Raw genomic sequence first — 20071 nt, 5'->3', positions numbered from 1 at the left:
TGGGAGGTACTGGTTGCAGATTACTGTATCAAAGAAATAAAAGCAGTGAACAGATGAATGCCACTACTCGCTAGGCTCTGTAAAACATAAGTAAGTATGAAGTATATTTTAAAGAAAGCACGGACAGACCAAGGGATGGACAGGATTGTGGGAAGAGGACATAAATGAGTATAGTGGCTCTCATCAATCATATTTTGCCCAATCATGATATAAGGATTTCTTTTGGTGGGGAGGGGTTAGGAGGGAGGTACATTTCATTTCTAAAAGTCTGTTTAGCTCATTTCCATTTAATAGGACTCAAGATTTTGGAAGTTTTCACTTTTTTCAGTTGCATTTCGGCAGATGTGCATTTCACAAGGAAAGATTTCTCATGGAAAGCATAACCCGGCCTTTACTAATCGCAGTCACAAACTGTTTATCAATACAAAAGCTAGAGTATAGCTGCCAATGGTGCAGAAGCTACACTGGCACCTGGGCTAAATGCCTCCCATTACGTTACAAAAAAAATAAAATAATACCAATCCAAGGGACGAGACCCACGTGGAGGCACATGGAGCCTACCAAGAACATACAAAGACTTGGATCCCACCCATTGCTTTTCACTATTTGGTCTTCCTATCATTATCATTTGCCTGCTTCTTATTTGTATCCTAGCTTCCCTCTTCCATGGACCATAGTTGCTTCACCATCTCTTTTGATTGTCTAGCTTCTATACTTCTACTACTTGCTTTTCAAGCACTTCTTTGTGGTTAAGCACTCTCACAGTGCGCACATATTTTCCAGTTGTCTCCCTTGTGTACTTCTCTAGCCCAGCACCAAGTGCTGCTCTCTGTCGCCTGTTTGCCTCAACCCGCACCCTTCCATGTTGCGCTCACTCTCCTGTCCTCCCCAGTGTGCTACTCGCTCCACATTGCTCTCTCGCCAGTTGCACCTCCTCCCCACCCATGCCCTCCATGCTGCTTCTGCTCCTGTGCCCTTTGTGTTAATTTGTTAATTCCCTCCACCCACACCCTCCTTCTCCATCACCTGCTGCTTCTCTTCCCCACCATCTCTTTTCTGCCCTGCCTCTGTTTCTTCCCCTATCACACCCCCTCCTGTCGCTTATTACTTTGACTCCCCATACCCATGTGTTGCTCCCTATCCAGCACTCTCTGCGTTTCTCCTCCCACCACTCACTTAATTGTTTTTTTTTTTATTTGCAGATCCAACTGAGACTGGCAACTAAAAGAAAAACAAGCAACTGCATCATTTTGTAGGCGTGCATGTGTGTGGTGAAGCACCTACAAAATAGAGCAGCTGGCTTTTTTGGTTTATTTAGAAATGCTGTACAGCATGGCTAAAAACACTGACAAAGACAAGAGGTCTCAAAGGCGACACCAACTGGCTTTGCAAATGTTTCTTTGTGATTGTATTTGGGCCCTTGATGCCATTACTTAGCCGCTGGATGGTAGTCTTATCAATGAAAAGACACAAGGCTTCAACAAGCTGAATCACTGCAACATGTGCCTCCTCGTTCAGTTCCTATTTTGGATAGAGGAACGGCACTTACCTGTAGAGTATTCACAAGAATTTTGGAAACCTTTACTACACTCAAAATAACTTAACTGCATTTCACCCTGGCAACCTGCCTTTCTTTTGTCGTTGCCTGAATTTACACGAGAATGGAAAAAAATGAAACTGTGTATTTCCAACGGCCCTGATGTGTAAGTGACTTCCGTCTATAAAATAAACCATGGCAAGCAATTAAAGGCACGCAATGACATCTGTAAGGCAAGGGTAAGTAGTGACGTATTACACCCAACCTCCCAATAAGCTGATTCTACCTGCACAAAGACTTTCTGAAGGAGAGCGTGGCGGTCTTCTGGTGGAAGCTGATGTTGTGTTCCTGCAACTAATACCTCAGGCACATGTGGAAGGTCAAAAAACAGGTATAGACACTTAACAAGCGTAGAAGGAAGTGACATCGTAGTCATGCAGTCCACAGTTTTCTGCAAAACAAGAAAAACAGTTAATAACTCCCTAGGACAATAAGAAACAGTAAAATACTGAAGTTGAAAGTTTGTGAAAGCTATACACTTTATTTCAGAAATTATAAACATCAGTCAATTACTTCACTGCTTGCCTGTTTAAACATAATGTGGTTTTCAGGCTGTACTAGGCAGTTGAGGAAGCAAACAGCTGGGCGTACACATTCATTGTTCTAGGTGGCCATGATGACAATGCAGTATTCTGATGGCATTTCTCTTGACTTTAGTTGACTACATTTAGCAAGACAGACCCAAACAGCCTGACGATGGTAAAACAATGTAAACATAATACAGCATCTCTCACACACACAAAGCTAAAATAAAATGTTCTTTAGAATAACGTTAGAATATTAAATAACCTATGTTTAAAAAAAGGTTCGTAAATCTAAAGAAAAACTACACTTAAAGTTTAGTAATGCTTAGTACACCTATAAAATATAAATGTTGAAAACCTCAGCAAGTTACTGAAAATACCACAATTAAAGTGAGGCTAAGATTACAAAATAAAATCTAAAAACCACTGCAGTTCACCAATTATGATTATGGAAACTAAATCACTTGCGAACATGTCATGCACTGCTTATGACTTAGAATATGACATCACTGACGCCATGCTAATACATATACATTATATATACCATCAGGGGGTCCTCCCCGTCCCACCTTGAAGCTCCTTAACTTTTTTTTTTCAGGATGCAACACCAATTCCCCATGTCCACAACATTTTTATTCAAGTTGCTGCCAGCAAACTAGAGAGCTTCAGTGAACCTAGCTTTGTGAAATGGGCAATGGGAGTCATTATTTCGAAATAAGGGTGTATGGATGGTCTGCGAAGCCCGGTTACAAACCTTTTTTTTAATAGCATAAACGACATCAAAAGTCTATGAAAGTATACCTGGACCTTCAGTGCATGGCTTTGGACTAAAGGGCCTGGCCTGCAGCTAATCCCTAGGCCCAACCTACCACAGGAGGCCAGCCAGGCTGCACGCTCAGTTGCACAGCAGGAGCTGTGTCTGTTTAACCATACAGTTACTCGAAATAGCATGTGTTTTTGGGACACATTTATTTACACCGACACAATATAAAAATAGTTTAGCAACCTTCTGCTGTTCATATATAAAACACAATTTATTCATAAACAGTAAGAAGTAGGACCTTCTTAGTAACTGCCTTCACTTCAAAATAAAAATAGATATTTCATTGCAAACAAAACGCATTGCACAGTTGGTGTATGCTTTAATTGTATGAGTAGCTCATCGCTTGCAGGCAAAATATTTTTTCAGACAAAATATTTGGAGTTATGTAGCCAAGACCGGTACGCCAGTTGCAAGAAATGTGTGACCTGAAGAATTTGAACAAGTTTGAACTGCAGTAAATCTGACTCAGCCTCTTGTAAAGAATTGCGAATAAAGTCAGCACGCATTTGCAATATACCTTTTATAGTAATCACCTGCTTAAAATCATTCTAGTAATATTCTTCTGATTAACTGCTTTCTTCTACCTGTGTAAAGCAGTTTGAAAGAATAGCTAAAGGGATTTGGGGAAACTATTTTTTCAGTTATGTACAGAAATACTAAGTGACAGATATGTGCCTATGACTAATGACTCCATTATATGTTTGCAGGTGAGATTACACAGATGCACTTCAAAACAAGCATTGCCAAAGACAATATGGGTCGGCCATGGGAGATCTACTGGCTTTGCCAGTGTCTTTTAGCCATGTTGTACAGCAGCGTGGCTGCTGTTCAGCATAGCTAAAAGTTAGTGGTGTTGGGGGTGTGAAATTCCTATAGCCCGAAGCCCAGTATATATGTTTTGGGGTCAAGGACATCAAGTTTTCAGGCTTATTTTTTCCTTTGGATAAGCAGGCCCAACCCCCTGCAGTACAAACTCTTTGGCAGCCAGTTTACAGGGAAGGAAACTGTGTGCAACTGAGGTAATATTTGTGTTCACATGTTAATGCTGATCCAACTTGTATTTATGGTTCAATAATGCAAGATCTTTATTATTAGGGTAAGCGCTTCAAATAAATGTTGTAAGGTCACATTGCACTACTGACAGTGGTTTCAGTAAAAAAAAAAAAAAAAGTATACACAAACGTATGAAATGTTTAACAACATGTTTAATGCTCCTAGAATGCGCTCTGATTAAATGCAAATGTTTGCAGAAGCTTGTAAGCAAGATTGATGATTCTTTGCCTTCAAAGTAAAATGTTCAGAAAAAAAATGCAAGCAAAAAAACATTTAGTTAAGTTACTGTGGGAAATTGCCATAGTAGGGCTTGAAATTGCTAGTATTCAAGCCGTACTATATTATTAGCCCTGGCATAATCTGAGAGGCTATTATCAGAGCTCTTAGATAATGAGCTCTGCACTAATAATTTGTCACTGCACAACATTGCACCAAGGGAACAAGTAGATTTGTTTTTTAACTGACAAGTAGATTTATGAAGCAACCTGTCCCATGGACTGGAATGGCACACGTTTAGGTTTATCAGAATCTATGTGATAGTTACTCTGTTACTGTCACTGAAGTTGATTTCACTGTAGCATTCAAACACAGCTTCAAAGAGCAGTTTAACACTGGGGGTGGGGGTGGAGGGAGTAGTTCGGTCTAAATATCATTGCATCCTGCAAAATGCATGGGGCAGCACTGATTTCCAGCTAACATCGTAATTGGTCAGTAATTATTTTCCTCCTTAACAGTCTCTAAGGCAGTGTTCAATATTTTGTTATTTAAAAAAATACCAACGATTACAGATTCAATCAGAAGACAATTAATTGCATGCAAGTCTGTTGCACATTCACACTACACACGAGACTATACTGGAGTGTGCACTAAAGGAAACAGTATTTGTGCAAATTGCTTCAAATGTGAGATTCTCCACAGGGTCAATCTGATGCATAACTGAATACAAATCATGCAACTATTTAAAACCACAATGTGCAACAGAAAATGAACTAATGTCGTTATAAAAACAATAACAATTAAAATTAAAAAATTCACATGTCTCGACCAGCCCACCTCAACCACAGACTCTCCTTCTAAACTCCTGCCAGACAACACTGCTCCTTCGACCAAGCCCTCGCCAAGGTCCCCCGCATCTGGAAAACCACAACCGGAGGAAGATCCTTCTCCCACATCGCCGCCAAGACCTGGAACACCCTCCCCATCCACCTCAGGCAATCTCCCACCCTGTCTCAGTTCAGGAAGGACCTCAAGACCTGGCTCTTCCGACTGATCCTCATCACCCACCCCTTGCTCCCCAGCGCCATCAGACCCTCACAGGTGAATAGCCGCACTCTACAAATCCCTGATTGATTGACACGTAACTTAAAAAATTCTATTCAACACAAATCGTGAGGTGCCATGCCATCTGTTTCTAAGCCCCCTCAATACAATAGGGCAGAGAACACTCGGTCACTAGTTCAAAACCAGAACAGACAAACCACTTTCCAAAGCCCCTTTCTCTGCAAAACAGGCCACAAACAAGCCATTCTTAGCCACTTGATGAAGAAAAACATAGCAAGTACATCCATAACTATACCAGTTACAACAAAGTATTTGAGGTACAGGATGCTCTTCCTCATACTGCCAGCTGCCCACTTTCGTTCTCAAGAGAAACTGCTCTAGGTGAAATAACTTGATTGTGGGGGCCTCAACGTAACCACGTGGCCAACTGCACACCAGCGCATTCGATCACTTGAACATTTACAAGCTACCAGTCATTATTTTAACTAGGCAGCGTGTTCTAACGGTTGCCTTCACGATGGCCGCATCCGATAAGCAGAGTTAGGGCTATCACAAATAGCATCACAGTCAAAAATATACAACTGTTCCTAGAAAAACAACGTCCGAGGCCCCCTCCAGGAATACCGAAGAACAAACCTCAATTTGTGGCTTTTTAACAAAATCTGCTTTGCAATCCAGCACAAATATAGCCAGAATATATGACTATGACATCTACATGGTCTTCCTGCTGACAACCCTCAGGTTTCATCCTCGTTGCCAATTTTGGTGACACCGAAATCAAATAGCATCTCAGAGAACACATTTTTCTGCTTTAACAGCAGAAATAAAATTTCTATAGCCTACAATATTAGCTGCATTCAGGACTGTGATAAGAGCCTCAGCCCAGTACAGCTCAATGGCTTGCTTCACATCTGGACATCTATAGTATTTACTAACCGCTAAAACAAGGGGGCAGGAATCTTGTTGCTGTTGTCCAAGATGGTTGCAATGTCTCAGTGCTATCCACTGAGCCCCAGATTTTCAAACTATTTGAAAGGAATTGACTGCCACAAATATTTTTCTGTAGTTGAACCATAATTCTATATTAAGCGTTGTGATTAATCACTAACCTGCCCAGCAGAGGCCAATAAGTTGATCACTGTGAGCAGCATCCAACCACGACTCGTCTCTTCACTTTGATTGATCTCCAGAAACTGGACTATGGATCGACTAGCAGCCTCTGTCGGAGAAGAAGGAGCAAAAGGTACATCAGAGTTCAATCATAGAAATGATCATCAATCTCCATGTCTTGACCTCTGGGGTCACTGTTTTGATATAAATGCTAACCCAAGTTCAGAAATGTCAAAGTGAAAACAGTCAACATAGCAAAATATGAGGATGGTTTACTTTACTACATTAGTTTTAGATTGTTATACAGAACAAATTCACCAACGATTAAATTATAAATACACTGGATTTTATTCAATATGAAAGAACTCGTTACAGACAATAATAACATTCCAGTTATGTGGAAATGAATGTAGGCCAAAGCAAGACGAGTCAAGGAGATGTGAGTCTCCACATCAGGAAGAGTAAGGCATGAACAGATTTGCACTACAGCATAACAAACTGAGTGATGGGGAACTAAAGGTAATGTGTGGTAATAACGTAATATAAATGCAGAACGGAGACACAGGTGGATATCCTAGGCACATTGACAAGTTACATGGTCATTCAGCAAAGCAGTTTGGGAATGAAGCGGGTATACTTGCTAAACTGGAGTGGTTGAATTTTTGTTGGATGAAATAACAATCTTAATATAGAAACAAAAACACAAAATAGATCTGAAGGCAGTAGAAACAGCAAGGGGATGTGTGAATATATCACAGTGTGAATAAAATAGTAGCACAAGGACAAAGTATTATTATTTCTGTCAAAATTGGTTTAACTGAAAAAGTAAATCATTACACGACCAGGGGAGTACCAGCATTTTTACCTCACAATCAATGTACATGGAGATGGTGTGGGTATGCAGCCTTCACCTGGGAACACCAATGTTGGCATTATCATGAAAAAGTTCATTATAAATACTAGTTAAAAAACTACAATACTCTGCAGCATTTTTGCCGTTATTGATTACGTGTTAACATATGAACCTAACAACACATTAAAAAATGATCTATAATTTGGTGCCACAAAAGAAAAGCAGTAGCACTTCTAGGTTTTATGACCATATCAATAGGTTTAAGGTTGAAATGAGTTACTAAAAGCAGCTTAAGTTCAACTTACATGTGTACTCTGAACCATGGAAAACAACAACTCAACTATGGGTTTCAAGCATGGGTTTGAATACACAGCAGCACCACCTTACAGAATTCACTCTCATCTGAATATTTTTATGTGATGCTGTTGATTTGCTTTAAGATTGATAACGTTCCTTTAATGATCATTCCCACCACCACCTCGGGCCAATCACCTTTTCCGCAAGTCATAGCTCTTGATCAACTGAATTCTGTCCCAAATCGATCACATACAGAAGCTCTTGGTGTGCAAAAACTAACTGTTTTGTAACCACTTCCTTTCTCCATTATGCTCTCAGAACACCAATGCATCACAGTCAAAAGAATTTAAAATATGAAAAAAGTAATTTAAAAAGAAAATATTTCTAAGTCAATCATCATCAAGAGAGTTGTTGTTAGCCGGTGTTGCAGCAGTTGCTGAGAGATCTAGCTGGGTGGAGACCTAGATGGATGGAGATCAGATTGCAAAGTGGGAAAACTGCAATATAATCATAATAGGAAGAAGCAAGCAGGGCACGTGTTACACTCCCACTGCTTAGCACAAAATAGGAGAAGGTAGAGGCTGCAAGTCTAATAGCAAATAAAAGCCTAATTATACTTTGTTTAAAGGTTTGAGAATGGTGTGGTTCCCATTGTCTCCCTATATGGCGCAGCAAAATGTGGAGCAGAAATCCCTAAGAGGATGTTGTGCCTTTAATTACTGTGAAAAGAACCCAAAAGTGTGAGGAGGGTAGATGTGGGCACTAATGGGCAGGGACGGAGAATGGTTGTGTGCATGTGACTGACTTGTGAAATCAGTTCTAAACTGATCACCACGACCTAGCAACGACACTGTAACGAGTTACCAATGGGCTAGATACTATTTCATGCTCAAGTAGTCTTTTCTGACCGAGTGCAGTCAGAAGAAGGCTCGAGGGAGGCGAGTGGGGAGGGGAAATGGATCGTTATCGTTCTATCACTCTTTTCTTGGCGTTTTAAAAACTCAACAACATAAAACGCAAAGATGTACAAGTTGGAAGAGGTCAAACAATGAGAATAATAATGTAGAGAGTTGCGACAAACAGCAAAGGAAGTGCGTAACAAAAAAGAGTGACTGGTGACTATGCAGGGAATAGCAGAGCAACATTGCAACAGAATATAATAAACAGAAAAAAGAAAATTGTAATTGTCTTTGAGGGGGAACAATTTACTTGAGATCCACGAAACGAGCTCTTACAGCACAATTAGTTTAATGCCTTTAAACCAATGTCCTGTTTTCAGAGGACTATCACAGAATGGTACTTCAAACTAAATGTAACGAGGTGGTAAAATCGGCAGGATTATTATTCATCCGAATGTACTAACTAACTGTTTTAATTGTACATTCCTGATTTTGACAGTTTCAATATCAATTGTGATTGGCCTCTAAAAACCAGTTTCCAGAGAGAAATAATATCATTATTTTTGGCTCAAAATGGGTGAAATGTTCAGGTTTCATAGTTAGTAGTACTGGGGTCAGTTTTCAAAATTGGATAATGCAGCTCAAATGAGCTAGAAAAGTGAAGCTATGCACCAACAGATATGAAAACAGGTTGTGTCAAATGCTTAACGTTTTACCCTAATGCATACAAAAAGTGATGGATGGAATGCTTAAATTGATATAGGCCACTGGTAATTACTCAGGTTGCATCCCGATCCAAAGTTATTTTGCACACCTTGCCACCTCTGTTTGGACCAAACTATATACAAATCAATGTTGACCCTGCTCTAATGGGAAAAGTCCAGCCCAAAGTGATGGACGGGCATGCGGACCCAAGTAATTACCAGTGGCTGATATTAATTCAAGCACACTATCCATCAATTTTCTGTATACTTTCACGCATTACCCGAGTTGCATTTGGTGGATTGTCTTCCCCATTCATTGGAACTCACTCCAGATGCACTAGTGCATTTCGTGGTTCCTGGCTGTCTACATTTCTAGGTGGGTTGTCTGCATTACAATGTTCTACCTTTTGTTTGCAGGTTGCAGACAGAAATGTTGCTTTATTCGTGTTTGTGGGCGTGCGTCTCCATGTGCGCAGCCTTCTTCTTCCTTGCCTTAACCCTGTTGTCTCTGGTATAAGGTTGCCGTTTTCTGTCATTGTTTACTATTTCACCTCTCGTACGTTTCATTTTCTTTTTTTCAACACGTTTCCCGCTTGTGTGACTTCTCATACTGTTTAGTACTTTTTTATTGTAGATTTCAGTTGACATACAGTTGGTAATTGACGCAGAGTCTATGGGCCTGATTACGACCTTGGCGGAAGGGATACTCCGTCACAAACGGGACAGATATCCTGCCCACCATTTTACAAGTTCCATAAAATAAAATGGAGCTTGTAATATGGCAGACAGGATATCCGTCAAGTTTCTGACAAAGCATCCCATCCGCCAAGGTCGTTATCAGGCCTTCTGTCTGCCTTGTACTTCTTTTTAAATAAAATAACTAAATAAAATGTAAAACGTCAGCAAGCTCCAGCCCTTTGTGTGTTTCAGATGGCCTTGAGCTCTTCTCTACAATCTCCTCAAATGAGGGAAAAATGTAACTTTTTTTTTCTTTTACCAAACTGTGAAGGCAGTAATAGCAAAAACCTGGCCTTGTTTTTTTAATAGATTAGGTACTTGCAAGACCCCTGGTCAGCACTTTGAAATTGTAATGACATTATTGGTACTCAACAGTGAGAGATCTTTTGTGAGCTGAAGAGGCGCAAACCCCATCTCCTCTCCATCTCTTCTCTCCCTGTTTTTAAGCAGGCACAATAGGGGTAGGCAGCACAAATTAAACATTTATTACACATGGATCAGGAGAACAGCCATTATTACATTTTATGAAAGCCAAACTTCTTGAATAACTAGGCCTTATGTACTTCTCAGAGGAAAAACAGATGTAGAGCTGTTAGTCAACCACAATGATGCTGACAATGCTAAGGAATGGTGTATGAAAGTGGGTTATTTGATGCGAAGGATATGGGTCCTTCACAAGTAATACGTTTGCATCCTTCACTCAACTGGGAACAAAGTACCATGTTGTAACATTTGACTCTCTCAGGGTAGTGAATTACAGCAGTCCAAGGCCTATTCAGGGGAGGTGGTGTGGGTCAGTACCCCAGTCCGCAGATACTCAACAAACACAGAATAAATCATTAAGCAGTCAGTGCTTTTACTTATAAAAGTAAAATTACTTCACACTACTGAATGATATGCTTTCATTTACGAATATTCATCTGATGGCAGGTGGAAATACGTATGATGACACCCTCCTTACATACTAACACACTTAGTGAACCTTGAATTCTAAGACCATGATATTCTCCTCCCCTTTGATCCTCCAGCTGGGCAGCATAGTAATTAACTCAACTAGGGAGGAAGAACAAAGGACTGGGATTGAATAGCAGTGGAGTGGGAGACTTCCCAAACCTCAAATGCCAAAAGGAGTGTAGATATGACAAAAAGGGCAATGGACCTGCACTCAGATTCATTTTTACCATATGATCAATGCACTAGTATCTAGGCCCCACAATAGTGAAACTGTAGTTTGATGCAGATTCCACCCATATGTAGGATACAGTGAAGCACACAGTTTTCAGCAATCACTACAGATGTACATACTGTCATTATTATTGCCCTCTCAAATTATAAGGCATGCTCAGGTTAGAACCAATCTCTGAGGGGTCCATTGAGCATCAAGCTATCTGTGTGCAGATGCTGGGCACAGCAAGCCCAGCCTGCACGTGTGCATACATGTATTCATATAGGTTCACATGCAACAAGCCTAGAGCCTCTTAACCTAGCTGTGCAGCAGCAGACCTGATCTAAAAGGAGGCACTGGGGGTTGGCACTCCCAGCCCAAAAAAGCTTACAAAGCGTGCAATTTAGAAAGCAAAACTAATTCAAGGCAGAGGCCCATAAACTAGGTAGTCTAACATGTGAAAAACCCAAGGGGAATACATGGGTGGAATCAATTTCTCACAAATGGTACAAAATACATAAAGATACGCTTTTGGAGAACTAGTCTATTTCATAGGAGTTGGGCACAGGATAAGCAGCAACATGGCTTTGCAAAAGACAAACAGTACGAGCACTAAGATTTATTTTAGACAAAAAGAAGTGCAGGACAGTGATCTCAAAAATCTCGTGTAAGGCTCATATGCTCAAATTGAAATGGTGATATATACAACAATGTAGATATTTTAGACTAGGATAACAGTTAATTGTTAAATGAGTTCAGGCCTGTCTGCCAGATCTTAAGACACTTCCTTATAATTTAGTATGTCATGTCCCAGTCATTCCAGTGGGATGCTAAAGTGGGTACTGGCTTGAAGTGAGAAGCTACTTAGCCTGCTTAGAAAGGCAGATAGCTAGAGATGCTGTTGGCATTAAGGATATACTCACCAGTGCCACAGTGAATGAATGAGGAAATTGTTGAGGGGCGTTCCTAAGAATTTCCAATTACAATCCTTAAAGTTAGTCAAGAATGTTGGCCTGCAGAAGGCTCCATGTAGCCTGTGGACAGTGCAGGATCAACAAAAGGTAATTTTCTGATAAAGGACAGAAACTGAACCTATCAGACTATTGGAGTCCTGTGAGTTAGATGTTTGTCCAAAATTCTTAATTTGTTTTCCTCTGCATGGACAGCTAAAAAAAATAATTATCGGGCACCAACACATCATCAGAGCAGAGGTGGACATTTTTATGCCAACACAATACTCTTATTTGCACCGATGGTCACAAAACCGCTGTTTTATCACCAAACTTTTTATACCTGTAGATTTATTTGATGCCCTCCGTCGAATTTCTGCTACCATCAATCGAGAAACTTGTGTGGTAAACTGTAGGAGGTCAGGAAATTTTTCTGACATCATGCTGGGTGGGGCACTTCCAAACACCTGAAAAAAAAAAGAAAGTGTGTCACTGAGAGTTGAGATACTGAGTTACTTTACTATTTTAATACTGAAAGTACTTTTTATATTGGTTTACTGCTGGAGGTAAACATAAATAAATGTATTTCTGTGGATGAACCGTGACCTATCACATGACAGAGTACTCAACATGACGACAGACCTTCCACAGTGGCCTGGGATATACAATAAGATGGTACTAGAGGATCAACAGGTTTTGCCAACATTCCTTAAGCAAATGCAGGTTAGATTTTAAATGTGATAAATAACAGCATATAAACGATGTGTAATAATGAAATACGTATCAAAACAGTGCACAGTAAGTAACAATAGGGAACGTTCATTAACTTTGTATAAGTAGAATATGGGAGTATGAGGGCTCTCACTTAAGAGTCTGAAAGAGTATAAAGTAACATTCAATGAATGAAGGCATCATTTTAAGTCGTAGAAATTTGTTTGGGAGGAATGGTTGGATTTTGTTCAATTTTTGTCTCAAATAATCTTTGCAGCTGAAGCAGTTTTTAAGTCTGAATTTTAACAGCATAGCTGTAAGCAGACCTACAGTTTACAATAAAAACAGAGTTGGCTTTGGGTCCACCCCAATATACAACTGGCCTTCTTCAACCATCTTCTTTCAGCCATTGGCTTGAGAATTTGTCAATCACCTCTAGGTTCAAGCCAGTACAGTATTCATCTATTTTCTAATGCTACTGGATGCTTAGATGTACACCTCCATCTCCTTTTCGGGGGTTGCCTTTAAATGTATAAGGGACTATTATAGGCAGACCAATAAAGCTTGGCTCTGGTTTCTTGTGTTTCTTTAACCCCTTGGGCACCAAGGACGTACTGGTTACATCCGATGGTGCGGCACGGAGGTGCCACGGACATAACCATTACGTCCTTGTACTGGCCCTCGGGGGAAGCACTAGCGCTCCCCCCAAGGGCCACGATGGAAGGGGAAATAGCTTCCCCTTCCACCCCTGCCCCATCTACAACTCCCCCCTCCCCCCAGTGATATCTGATGATGTCAGCATACAATCGCATGGTGGGAGGGCTGAACCCACTAGACACCAGGGATAATTTTTTTTTGTTTTTTTGTGTGGGGGGCGACCCCTTAGGCAAAGGTCGCTCCTGTGGAGGCAAATTGTTTTTAGGCCATTTCAGCCTATTTTATTTTAGGGGGGGGGGGCAGAAACCACTAGACACCAGGGAGATATATATATATATATATATATATATATATTAATGAATAAGGAGAGCGGCCCTGGAGGGAGGGGGATGAAGCTTATTTTTTTTTAGCCCATTTCTGCCCCCATCTGCCTATTTTAATTAGGCCGACCTGCCCCCAAGGTGGACAGAAACCACCAGGCACCATGGATTTTTTTTTTTAACACATGGGGAGCAACACCTTAGGCAAGGGTCGCTCCACTGGGGGGCAATTTTATTTTAGGCCATTTCTGACCCCCTAGGGGGCAGATCTGCCTATTTGTATTAGGCCGATCAGCCCCCAAGGAGGGCAGAAACCACTAGGCACCAGGGATTGGTTTTTTTTGCACCAATTTCACGCAAGGGGAGCAACCCATTAGGCAAGGGTCGCTCCCCTGGGTGGGGTGGGGTGGGGAGGGGGCAAATTTACTTTAGGCCATTTCTGCCCCCCTTGGGGGCAGATTGGCCTATTTTTAGTAGGCCAATCTGCCTCAGGGAGGGCAGAAACTACTTAGGCACCAGGGATTGGTGTGTGTGTGTGTGTGTGTGTGTGTGTGTATGTTTGTCTTTTGTTTGGGCAAGGGTCACTCCCCATGGGGGCACATTACTGTTGGCCATATCTGCCTCCCCCTGAAACCCTCAGGCTTATTTTTTGGAAGGCCCATCTGCCTCCAAGGGGGGCAGAAAGCACACCAGAGACCAGGGAAGTTTTTTTTTTTTTTTTTTTTTTAAAGAAGGTGTGGGTAAGGCCACCCCATGGTATACCCCCACCCAAATAAATGGGGCCAAAGTTGTTCTGCCCACCAGTGGGCAGATGGGGCAATTAACCCTGATTCACTCCCCAGTGGGCAGAAAACCTACTAGATACCAGGGAATGTAAAAAAAAAATTGTGGGGTGGTGGCTACCAACCAGTATGGGCATGGTTATGCCCCCAACCCAACTGAAGGGGGTAACATTCTTTCAGCTCCCTCCAACCCCCACACTAAAACATCTTATCCCACGGCAAGCAAGAGGACATTTGATTATTTTGTGTTTTACATTTGGGCCATGAGAGCTTGTCTAACTCTCAAAACCGTCCCACTTGGAATGGTGAGGGTTTCACTTTTTGGACTTTGGGACGCTGCCATGTAGAAAAATCCACAAGATTTTTGATGTGTCCACATAGTGTTTTGGGGCATTTCCTTTGGCAGGCACAAGTGAGGTGCCATTTTTATCGGGAGATTTGTGGGGAACGCTGGGTGGAAGGAAATTTGTGGCTCTTCTCAGACTTTAAAACTTTCCGTCACTGAAATGGGAGGGAAAAGTGTTTTTTCTGTTGCCAAATTTTGAGGTTTGCAAAGGATTCTGGGTAACAGAACCCGGTGAGAGCCCCACAAGTCACCCCATTCTGAATTCCCCTAGGTGTCTAGTTTAAAAAAATGTATAGGTTTGCTAAGTTTCCCAAGGTGCCAGCTGAGCTAGAGGCCAAAATCCACAGCTAGGAACTTTGCAAAAAACAGATAAGTTTTCTTTGGGAAAACGTGATGTGTCCGCGTTAAGTTTTAGGGCATTTCTTGTTGCGGGCATTAGGCCTACCCACACAAGTGAGGTACCATTTTTATCGCGAGACTTGGGGGAATGCTGGGTGGAATGACATTTGTGGCTCCTCTCAGATTCCAGAACTTTGCAGCACCGAAATCTGAGGGAAAAGTGTTTTTTTGCCAACATTTGAGGTTTGCAAAGGATTCATGGTAACAGAACTGGTGGGAGCCCCACGAGTCACCGAATCCTGGATTCCCCTGGGTGTCTAGTTTTAAAAAATGCACAGGTTTGGTAGGTTTCCCTAGGTGCCTGCTCAGCTAGAGACCAAAATCCACAGCGAGGCACTTTCCAAAAAACAAGTCAGATTTCAATGTAAAAATGTAATGTGTCCATGTTGCGCTTCCTTTAGCGGGCACTAGGCCTACCCACACAAGTGAGGTACCATTTTTATCGGGAGACTTGGGGAACACAGAATAGTAGAACAAGTGTTATTACCCCTTGTCTTTCTCTATATGTTTTCCTTCCAAATCTAAGACAGTCTGTAAATCGAAGTCTATTTGAGAAATGCCTTGTAATGCACATGCTAGTATGGGGACCCCAGAATTCAGAGATGTGCAAATAACCACTGCTTCTCAACACCTTATCTTGTGCCCATTTTGGAAGTACAAAGGTGTCCTTAATATCTATCTTTCCTCTTTATATTTCACCAAATGAATTGCTATATACCCGGTATACAATGAAAACCCATTGCAAGGTGCAGCTCATTTAATGGTTCTGGGTACCTAGGATTCTTGATGAACCCACAAGCCCTATATATCCACACAACCAAAAGAGTCCAGCAGATGTAATGGTATATTGCTTGTTCAAAAATCTGCCACAGATGGAAAAAGTTATAGAAGAAAACAGACAGAAATAGCTCTTTTTTTCATTTCAATTTCAATATTTTTTATTTCAGCTGTTAGTTTCTGTAGGAAAACCTTGAAGGATCTACACAAATGACCCTTTGCTGAATTCAATCAATCAAATCATAAGATTTATAAAGCGCACTAATCACCCGTTGGGGTATCAAGGCGCTGGGGGGGCAAGCTACTGGTCCTATAGCCATGTCTTTAGGTGTTTCCTGAAAGTTAAGAGGTCTTGGGTCTGGCGAAGGTAGAGCGGTAGGGAGTTCAAGGTCTTGGCGGCCAGGTGGGAGAAGGATCTTCCTCTGGCGGTGGTGCGGCGGATGCGGGGAACGGAGGCGAGGGCAAGGCTGGCGGAGCGAAGGTTGCGGGTGGGGGTGTGGAAGGTGAGTCTTTCGTTGAGGTAGGTTGGGCCTGTGTTGGGGAGGGCCTTGTGTGTGTGAACGAGGAGTTTGAAGGTGATCCTTTTTGGTATTGGTAGCCAGTGTAAGTCTCTGAGGTGGGGGGTGATGTGGTGGCGGGCGTGGGACGTCCAGAATGAGTCGGGCGGATGCGTTCTGGATTCTTTGCAGCTTTGTTTGGAGTTTCGTTGTTGTTCCTGCATATAGGGTGCTTCGGTAGTCCAGTCGGCTGCTGACCAGGGCGTGGGTGACAGTTTTCCTGGTTTCGACTGGAATCCACTTGAAGATTTTTCGGAGCATGCGGAGGGTGTTGTAGCAAGAAGAGGAGATGGCGTTGACCTGCTGAGTCATCCAGGATGAATCCCAGGTTGCGTGCGTGGGTGGTGGTGCGGATCATAGGGAGGTGGGCCACCAGGAGTCGTTCCATGCTGAGGGGTTTGCTCCAAAGATGAGGATCTCTGTCTTGTCTGTGTTTAATTTGAGGCGGCTTGCTTCCATCCAGCTGGCGATGGCTTGGAGTCCGTTGTGGAGGTTGTTGTTTGCAGCTGTAGGGTCTTTTGTGAGAGAGAGGATTAGCTGAGTGTCGTCTGCGTAGGAAATTATCTTGATGTGGTGTGTTCGTGTGATGTTGGCGAGTGGGGCCATGTACATGTTGAAAAGCGTGGGGCTGAGAGATGAGCCTTGGGGGACGCCGCAGATGATACTGGAGGCTTCTGATATGAATGGTGGAAGGCGGACTCTCTGGGATCTGCCTGAAAGAAATGATGAGATCCAGTTGAGTGCTTTGTCGTGGATTCTGGCATTATGGAGGCGTGTGCAGAGAGTGTGATGACAAACCGTGTTGAAGGCTGCGGAGAGGTCCAGGAGGAGGAGTGCTGCTGTTTCTCCTTCGTCGAGCATGATCCTGATGTCGTCTGTGGCAGCGATGAGTGCAGTCTCGGAGCTGTGGTGCTTGCGGAATCCGGATTGGGAGGTGTCGAGTGCCTTGCTGTCTTCCAGGAATCGGGATAGTTGGCTGTTCACGATTTTTTCAATTACTTTGGCTAGGAACGGGAGGAGGGAGATTGGTTGGTAGTTCTTCGGGTCGTCTGGGTCTGCCTTGGGTTTTTTCAGCAGGGCGTGGACTTCTGCATGCTTCCAGCTTTCCGGGAAGGTGGCTGACTTGAAGGAGCTGTTGATGGTGGTGCAGAGGTGGGGCGCGATGATGATATTTGCATTATTGAAGAGGCCATGGTGTTGGGGTGTCTTCATTGTTGACGGGGGTCCAGGTGTGGAGGAGGTGGATGTCGCTTGGGGGATTGGGTTTGTGGGTGTTTGTAGTCAGCTGGTGGGTCTGGGGGTTGAAGCTGTTGTGGATTTCTTCTATCTTTCGCCGGAAGCAGGTTGCGAGTGAGTTGCAGAACTCCTGTGATGGCGGGGGTTCGTTGGAGCAAGTCTTGGGAGCGGAGAGCTCTTTGATTATGCCGAAGAGCTCTTTACTGTTGTGAGCGCTGGTGTCAATGCGGTTTTTGAAGTGGGTCCTTTTGGTGGTGCGGATCAGTTGGTGATGTTTGCGTATGGCATCCTTGAATGCGATGTGGTTGGAGTTGGTAGATTCTCGGTGCCAGGTTTTTTCCAGTCTGCGGCATAGCCGTTTGGATTCCTGTAGGTCTGGGGTGAACCATCTGGCCTTGATTCTGTGGCGGGTGTTTTTTTTTTTTTTTTAGCAGTGCGAGTGTGTTGGCGCAGTCCTCTATCCAGCGGTTCAGGTTGGTGGTGGCTGTGTTGGGGTCCGTGGTCTCGGGGGTGGGTCCTGGGCGAGTGTGGAAATCAGTTGATCCGTCGATATCTTTCTCCAGTTGCGTAAGGGGGGTTGTGTGCGGTGGTGGTGGGTGACTGGCTTCTGGTAGGAGAAGTGGATGCATTGGTGGTCTGTCCAGCTGAGTTCTGTGGTGTGGCTGATATAGATGTGGTTGCTGGCTGAGAAGACTGGGTCAAGTGTGTGGCCTGCAGAGTGGGTGGGTGAGCTTACGAGTTGTCTGAGGCCGACATTGGCGAGGTTGTCCAGTAGGTTTGGTGGTGTTGACGTTGTTGTTGTTTTCTAGGTGAAAGTTCAGATCGCCGAGGAGGATGTATTCTGTGGAGTCGAGGGCGTTGGTGCTGACGATCTCGGCGATGGCTTCGCAGAAATGAGAGCGGGGGCCTGGGGGTCTATAGATCAGAGTTCCTTTGAGGGTGTTGTTGGCGTTGATGTGGATTCTGAAGTGGAGATGCTCGGCGAGGTTGAGGGTGTCATGGGTGCTGGTCGAGACTCCGATGGTGCTTTTGTGGACTATGGCGATTCCTCCTCCTGGTTTGTTGGTGCAGTCTCTTCTGGTTATTTTGTAGCCTTCAGGGATGGCTATGGCGGGTTCAGAGGCCGAGTGTGTCCAGGTTTCGGTTAGGAAGGCGAAGTCCAGCGAGGTCGAGGTCAGTAGGTCCCAGAGTTCAACTGCGTGTTTGTGGATGGAACGGGTGTTGAGTAGGAGGCAGCTGAGGTGGTTGTCAGCAGGTCTGTTGTGGTGCTTTAATGGTGCAGGTGAAGCGGCAGGCTTGACAGGAGACAGGTCCTTTGGTGTTCTTTGGGGAGGACAGGAGCAGGTGGTGGAGGGGCGTCCTGGATTGAGGGCGTGGAGATCGCTGGAAGTGTAGTGGCAAGGGGAGGCGTGGGGGCCTTGTGGGCCAGGGGGAGTGGGCGCAGTCCAGGCGCGGACGGGCGCAGACGGGCTTGCCAGGCACGCCAGTGGCGCGTCCGTGCCACGGCTTCCATAAGAGGGAAAGTGGGAGGGTGTGGCAGCTGGGAAGAGGGAGGAATGGGCGAATAGGAAGGCTGGGGGGTGGGGCAGCGGGGGTCAGCAGTGGGAAAGGCGAGGGAGAGGAGGTGGGGGGGAGGGAGGCAGGGCAGGGTTATTGGAAAAGAAAAAATAAGAAAAAAACAGAACGAAGCCCAAGAGGCTAAAAACCAATCAGCAGGGCAACCAGCAGCGTGGAGGTAGCGCAGGGCGGTGGCGAGAGGAGCGACCTGCCTGCTGCAAGATTCAGATTTTTTTCTATTTTTCAGAAATGTTTAGCCGTCTGAGATCCAGCATTGGTTTCACACCCATTTTTGTCACTAACTGGAAGGAGGCTGAAACCATAAAAAATTGTGAGAATGGGGTATGTCCCAGTAAAATGCCAAATTGTGTTGAAAAATGTGGTTTTCTGATTCAAGTCTGCCTGTTCCTGAAAGCTGGGAAGATGGTGATTTTAGCACCGCAAACCCTTTGTTGATGCCATTTTCAGGGGGAAAAAAACACATGCTTTCTTCTGCAGCCCTTTTTTCTCATTTTTCTGAAAAAAGAAAAAAACAGAAATTGTAGCTATATTTTGACCAATTTCTTGGTCTCCTCCACGGGAACCCACATACTCTGGGTACCTTTCGAATCCCTAGGATGTTGGGGGAAAAAAAGGACGCACATTTGGTGTGGATAGCTTACGTGGACCAAAAGTTATGAAGGCCTAAGCACAAACTACCCCAAATAGCCAAAAAGGTGCTCAGCAGAGTTAAAA

General features: G+C 43.6%; 1 protein-coding gene across 3 annotated transcripts in view; it reads right to left on the bottom strand.

Moving 5' to 3' along the window:
* WDFY3 (WD repeat and FYVE domain containing 3) overlaps positions 1-20071 on the bottom strand; it is a 1200521-nt gene that overhangs the window by 849282 nt on the left and 331168 nt on the right. For all 3 annotated transcript variants that reach the window (XM_069236246.1, XM_069236255.1, XM_069236264.1), the window contains exons 5-7: positions 12338-12461; positions 6388-6497; positions 1824-1988 (exon numbers count right to left, since the gene is read on the bottom strand). In XM_069236246.1, coding sequence (XP_069092347.1) covers positions 1824-1988; positions 6388-6497; positions 12338-12461 — 399 coding nt within the window. The remainder of the gene's footprint in view (positions 1-1823; positions 1989-6387; positions 6498-12337; positions 12462-20071) is intronic.

This window comes from Pleurodeles waltl, chromosome 1_2, assembly GCF_031143425.1.
Source record: "Pleurodeles waltl isolate 20211129_DDA chromosome 1_2, aPleWal1.hap1.20221129, whole genome shotgun sequence".
Lineage (NCBI taxonomy): Eukaryota > Metazoa > Chordata > Amphibia > Caudata > Salamandridae > Pleurodeles > Pleurodeles waltl.
This window is presented reverse-complemented; position numbering and strand designations above follow the sequence as displayed.